This window comes from Nicotiana attenuata, chromosome 9, assembly GCF_001879085.1.
Source record: "Nicotiana attenuata strain UT chromosome 9, NIATTr2, whole genome shotgun sequence".
In the NCBI taxonomy this organism is placed as follows: domain Eukaryota; kingdom Viridiplantae; phylum Streptophyta; class Magnoliopsida; order Solanales; family Solanaceae; genus Nicotiana; species Nicotiana attenuata.
In genome coordinates, this window is record NC_031997.1 from 14,115,094 (window position 1) to 14,121,593 (window position 6,500).

At 36.7% G+C, this 6,500-nt stretch overlaps 2 protein-coding genes across 3 annotated transcripts in view; one reads left to right on the top strand and one right to left on the bottom strand.

The window, feature by feature from the left end:
* LOC109232078 lies at nucleotides 937–2,103 on the top strand. 2 transcript variants are annotated; one of them, XM_019397741.1, is made up of 2 exons: nucleotides 937–1,209; nucleotides 1,327–2,103. In XM_019397741.1, the coding sequence occupies exon 2, from the start codon at nucleotides 1,360–1,362 to the stop codon at nucleotides 1,957–1,959; it is 600 nt and encodes a 199-aa protein (XP_019253286.1). In that variant the 5' UTR covers nucleotides 937–1,209; nucleotides 1,327–1,359; the 3' UTR covers nucleotides 1,960–2,103. The 2 variants fall into 2 exon arrangements, with proteins under 2 accessions (XP_019253286.1, XP_019253287.1); XM_019397742.1 differs by having other exon boundaries at nucleotides 937–1,062.
* Nucleotides 4,254–6,500, bottom strand: part of LOC109232079 (protein OBERON 2) — a 17,299-nt gene continuing 15,052 nt past the window's right edge. Inside the window, exon 5 of the mRNA XM_019397743.1 lies at nucleotides 4,254–4,892. Within this exon, the coding sequence (XP_019253288.1) occupies nucleotides 4,444–4,892 (449 nt within the window). The 3' untranslated portion in view covers nucleotides 4,254–4,443. The remainder of the gene's footprint in view (nucleotides 4,893–6,500) is intronic.

Below are 6,500 nucleotides of genomic sequence, written 5' to 3' on the forward strand. Positions count from 1 at the left end.
GCTATTTTGCTCTCAATTCTGCTTTTACTTTAGTACGTGCGCATCGGCTGTAAAATAGAACGACACCGATATATGTAGAGTTAGTCGAATAAGGATTAACTAGAGGTCTAATGCTTTACTCTTCCTTGATGAAAGAGTTCTTGTCAACTTCAACTTCTAATTCTTTCCTTATTTTGGATAGAATTCTCTTCAAGTAAGGAGTCCTGCTCCATATTAAATATGCAAATCTTTTCGTTCAGTGATTGTCAGAAATAACCACGTTTACTTATCCCTTGCACGTGCACGCCTTTTGCTTAAATTTGACCGTAACATGTGTACAGTGTCCATGAACCTGATTCATGCATGTGTTCCTTTGTCAATCATCAAAACTAAAACCGCTCAGGTCAACAAGTAAAATAAAAATATTTTGGCATAAGTTTTTGAGTCACGTTATGATATACAAATCACATATAAATTACAAAGTACTTTTTGAAGTGTGAGTCTGTATCCAGCTTATATTGTTCCAAGCTTTCAATGATGAGCCGATTAAACTTTGGCATGGCATTTACTAAGTTAAAACATGAAGGTGCTGAGATCAAGAGGTCTCAGGTTAAATTTCTAGTGAGGTGCGAGTTTGTGTCAAATTGATACGTTGGTATTCTCATACTAGTGTGCGATAAAGGACATCAATTTGCACCACCGTTAGTTTCATGTAAATATTATGAGTATATATCTTCTATTACTTGATACCAAAAATAGAATTATGCAGTGTTTCAATTGTTTAATTTTTATTTTCAACAGATTAATTAGGATTTAATTTTTATTATAACATGAATACTTCCTAACAAGTTAGCAAATTTCACCTCTCCGTAAAACTTTGCCACCCACAAAACCATTACAAGTAAAATAAGAGACCCTACTTCCTTTGCGTCTTTGTCTCCTTCTTTTATCCTTCATTTTTCATTTCCTTTTCATGCAATCCTCTTCTTCCTCTTCCTCCTTCTGGTTTTTTCCTCTCGAAATCCCGATACCTACTTGCAGAGGCAAATATGTAATTGAATATATATTACTATATATACATAGGTATATACCCCCTTTATATATTCAATTACATCTGCATTTTTATCTTTCATTCTTTTTTATCATTTCCAAGAATCTCTCTTTTTAGTTACCCATATAGCACACACAATTACGTAACCCAACAAATTCCCATATAGCAAACACAATTAGGTTTGATCTTTTATTGTTTTCTCAATATTTTGTTCATTGTTAATTTACATGAATCTAGTTTTACGCAGACTCAAAATAGTGAATTTAACCAAGGTTTGGATACTTTTGGTATTATAGGGCCTTTGCTTTTCAGCCAAGCAGATTCATAGCATGAGGGTCCATCCTATGTCCATGAAACGAAACATTGCTATTCGTGAAGGTATTTATCCGGGTTCAAGTTCGGGTTCCGGGTCTGGTTCGGATCAGCGGGAACAACTTTTGGCGGTAATGGAAGGAAACCCAACGAAGAAGCTACGGAAACTGCCGCACGTATTCGGGAAGGTTCTAGAACTTCCGTTCCGTTCCGATGCTGACGTGGCGGTGGAGGAAGGGCCGGAATTCTTCCGTTTCGTGGCGGAGATGGAATTTGACGATGGTGGAGAGAGCGGAGGCGCCGGAGCGGGAGGCGGCGTGAGGGTGCAGGCGGTGGAGATTCATCCTGGGATTACGAAGATCGTGGTGAGAAATGGTACGGGAGATGGCGGTGCCGGCGTCATCTCCGGCGGCGAAGACGAGTTGTTGTTGGAAGAGCTGAAGGTGGACACGTGGAGGTTCAGGTTGCCGGCGACGACAAAACCGGAGCTGGCCACGGCGGTGTTCGTGGATGGTGAGTTGATTGTGACGGTGCCAAAAGTTGATCGTGGCGGTGGAGATTTTGCCGACGGTAGGAACGTTTGGGGTGGCGGTGGCCGGGTTGTTCTTGTACAGTAGCCAGAAAATAAAAGAAAAAGAGACATTAATAAGATTTTTATTCTCCAAAAATAATACTAATAATAAATTGTTGTACATTATGGTTGACTCGGGAACTTTATTCTCCATGTATGAATACTACTAATATTCTATCATTTGATTTTATTTTTTACTATTTTCTCGTTTTTAAGTCGTCTTCCCTCTCTCCATTTTAGTTGATTCTCCATTCCCAGCTTAACCTGATTTTTGTTTTAAGAGAAGAGTGTAAAATACGAATCAATTTAATAACTCTTGAAAAAAAAACACATGTGATATCATATTTGTTTTTGTATTATAGTTTATGCGGAAAAGGGCAAAATTGTTCCTGAACTAGTGCCTTAGGGTCAAATTTATCTTTCGTCCACCTATAGGTCCAAAAATGCCCTCGACGTTAACATTTTTCTCATTTATGCCCTTATGACTAGCCGTTGAACTCCCAAATAAAAATAATATTTATTTAATTATGACGTGGCAACTTCCTATTGGCTCTGCTTAAAACGCCTATCTCAAATCCATTTAATAACTCACCTTTGATACTTCTGACCAGGTTCAGGAACTCCTTACCATGAGAGCCTCTTGAGGAAGGTGTGTTCTGACTTTTTGCTCACATGGTGCGGGACCAATTGCTAACAAACGCTCAACCATACTGAATTTTCCATCGTGTAAACATGGAGCAATATTTTCTTGATACAGAACTACAAATTCATTGAGCCACATATTTCCTTTGGTTCCATTAGCAACAAGGTCACGTGAATGCAGTACCAACCAGCGTCGCCTAGAGCATTAAGATCGGGCTTCACACAAATGTCATTCTTTAGAAACTCCAGGTTAGCAAGAAAAGTAAAAGTGACATATGTGTTTATTAATAAAACAACCATCTTCATTGATCTATACCGGAAGGTTAAGTCCATACTTGGATTAAAGCGTAAAGACAAATTGGTAGGAAAAGAGCAGCATGATCATAAACCTTTGTTTGGATTCTCAGAACTCCATTCAAGTATCAATATTTGCATCAATTCAACAGAAAATACTAAAAGATTGTAAGTTTATGGAATATGCCACAAAGATATTAAAACAACGCATTGTCATCCTACCAGTGACACCCCAAATAAGGATCAGCCAGAAGAGACCTTGATTTTCTCGGTAATATTGTGGAATTTTCCGAGCGGGTTAATGTTTGGGTCATGAGTGGGTTATTAAATGGAGCTCGGGTGGGGTTTTAAGCAGAGCCAATAGGAAGTTGCCATGTCATAATTAAATAAATATTATTTTTATTTGGGAGTTGACTGTTAGTCATAAAGGCATAAGTGAGCAAAAAAGTTAACTTTAGAGGTATTTTTGGACCGATAGGTGGAAGGAGGATAAATGTGACCCTAAGGCAATAGTTCAGGGGCAGTTTTGGTTCTTTTCCTCAGTTTATATAATACAGTTGTATTAAAAATCGTGAAGGTGCATTCTAAGTACTCGTTACATATAGGACTTTATTATTTGCAAATATTGTACTCCAATATTTCGATAATGATTTGACCATTAGTATTTATTGAATTTAAGTATTTGAAATATTGAAATATTGAAAAAAATATTTCAAGAGTATTTCAAGTAAAATAATGATTTTCATTCATATGTCTTCAATTTTGTCCAAGTGAAATTCATGTCCAACGCCTAAATTTTCATTTAAAAGAAGTGAATATTCCTTCCGCTCACTTTTACTTGTCCACAATGGACGTTGCACTTCTCCTAAAAAACTAACAAAATAAAGTATATTTTTTACCATAATACCAATAATAACGATAGCATTTCAAAAAATCTTACAAAATAATTTGGGAATAAGTAATTAATGATAAGGGTAAAACAAGAAAAAATTATTTTTCTCTTGAACTACTAAAATGGACAAGTAAGTCAGGATTTATATTTGGAAAATGATGAAGAAAGGACTAAACATTGAATTCCTCTATTCAATTCTACCCTTAATTAATTTGGCCTTGCCTAAGGACTAAGCAGTGAATTCTTCTATTCAATTCTACCCTTAATTAATTTGCCCTTGCCTAGCAGTAATTCCTATTTATTCAAGTACAATCTGTTATCTGTTCTTCCTCAGGATGGATTGTAGTAGCTCTTCCATTGATCTAATGCTAAAATGTTACCCCACAAAATACATTACAAGTTTCTGCCTTACATATAATTTCTGACTAGTGCCTTTCTTTCGACAGAAATTAATATTTTGTTAAATCAGTTAACTTATTCATTTTATGATCTTCTACTCTAACTTTGAAAGATGAAGATAAATCTGATTTTATGGAAATGTTAACATATGGACTAATAGTAATGTCCTCTATCTGAAAAAAAAATATACATGGCCTAACAGTAGTGCAAACTGTTACAAAGAAATAACTCTTGAGGCTCGGAACAAAATTTTGGCATAACATGGCCAGGGCGTATTTGTTGTATACAAAGGGCAGAGCTTGCTTAAGACGATTCTGTTTCTAGACAAAAGTAATCCTTGAGTATTTGCTTCGAAGTTCTTCCAAATCCATTTTGCACTTGTTTCATGTCCTTGAGTTTCGAAATTTCTCGTTTTATTTGGTCTACTCTTTTCAGGACAACATCAAGTAAGGTATCTGTTTCAACCATTGATGTACGGCTTGATAGATCTGATCTTTCCTTGTCAAGCTGCTCATAGAGATTCATGATATAGTTCTTTTGAGCAAAGAGCTTTTCCTCAGCAAGTCTGTACTCAAATTCTTGAGACTTCCTCAATGCCTGCAGTGTTTGATCAATCTCATCCTCAAGCTTAAGGGATTCGATGCGATGGTCAAAAGTTGAAGTCATCTTTTGTGGTGAAGATCTTTCGCTAAGAATTGACTCTCCATGGTATGTAGACACACATGTTCCTGTGTCATGCTGAGATGTTCCTCCTACCATCAAAAGAAATTTACATACGTGGAAGCTTTAAAGAGATCTTAACAGTGAATGCAGCTTTGCAAGGAGGAGAGATATTTGAACAGAAAGCTCTTGAACATAGTTACTAAGTCGACTAAATGCTCTTACAATGAAAAGATAAATCTCAGCATACACAAACATCAACAAGAGATACAAAAAAGAAAAGAGTTCATATAAATTAAGATGACAATATGTTTCATATATCTCAAAACTCGTTCAGTACATTGTGACGGAAAATAAGCCTTGATAGTACCAACTCATGACTCCAAAACGATGAGTTATGCACATCGTTCATACTATAAAATGGGTAATTTGTAGATGGACTAAAAGCAAATAAAGAAGGAACCAAAGAGTAACTAGCTTAGTGTAGTTAAAAAGACATGTAAAGCTGAAGCTAGGTGTGTAGGATGGACGTTTTGTCTTCAATCAGGTAGCATTTTGGTGCAAGCACCGAAGCGCTCAAGCGTACACTACATGATGAATATAACTGGAAACGGGATTTATTAATAAGAAGACAATATGAATGAATATATTAGTCATAAATATTAGGAATAGACTTATTTAGTATAAGAAAATAATCGCTGAATCTGACTGAGGTAAGACATTCAATGATTTGAAATAGAAATTAAAACTGAATATTTGCATTGAATCTAGAAATCAGCTCCGTAAGAAGCCCCCGTCTTTTAAGATCTAAAACATCCTAAATGACATCAGTAACCAAACATGGAATGAACTGACAAAGGATTCTGAAAGTCATATAGACAGTTTAAGTACTGACCTAGGATTCTGAAAATACCAAAGAGAGAAAATCCAGTGAACGTGACCTACTGCCAACATCATTAAGGCATGATTGCACTTCATGCTCAACAACAGGAGCACAAGAGCAATAAACGATACGAGCACGGCTAGGGGTTCCCGCCAAACATCATGCCAAGAGAGCATTGGATGCCATAGAAGGTCTTAAGTAAAGACCAAGTCTGTTTGAGGAAGGATTTGTAGATGGCAGAATTTGCAAAGGTTGTGCGACCGCACTATAAGAAACCAACCTCATAGCAATTCAGAATTCAGGATGTGCTGAATTTGTGAAGGTTGTATGATGACTGCACACTGTGCCCACAACCACATGCACCAGGGTACGGATTTAGGAGTTCATTGGACCGCATATTTAATTCGTGAAGGTTGTATGACCGCACACCATGCCCTCAACCACACACACCAGGTCCGGATTTAGGAGTTCATTGTTTTAAGGCTCATTTCAGGTATTAACCTAATGGGCTTGTTTGCTCAGTTATCCTAGACTATAAATAGGTGTTAAGTGTTTACAGCTTAAAAAGGAGACAACTAAAGATTATTAATGAATATTGAGTCCTGAAGCTTTACCAAGAAATATCACGTAGTGAGTTGAAAGACTACAACGTCCCCGTGGAAGTGGGGAGGAGTTGGAGTGAAAGACCTTAGGGTGTTCAATAAACTTTACTTGATAAATGGTTATGGAAATTTGGGATAGAGGAACATGCTTTTTGGAGGAGGTGGTTGCAAAAAAGTATGGTAACATTTATTGTTTTTTTTTTTTGGGGGGGGGG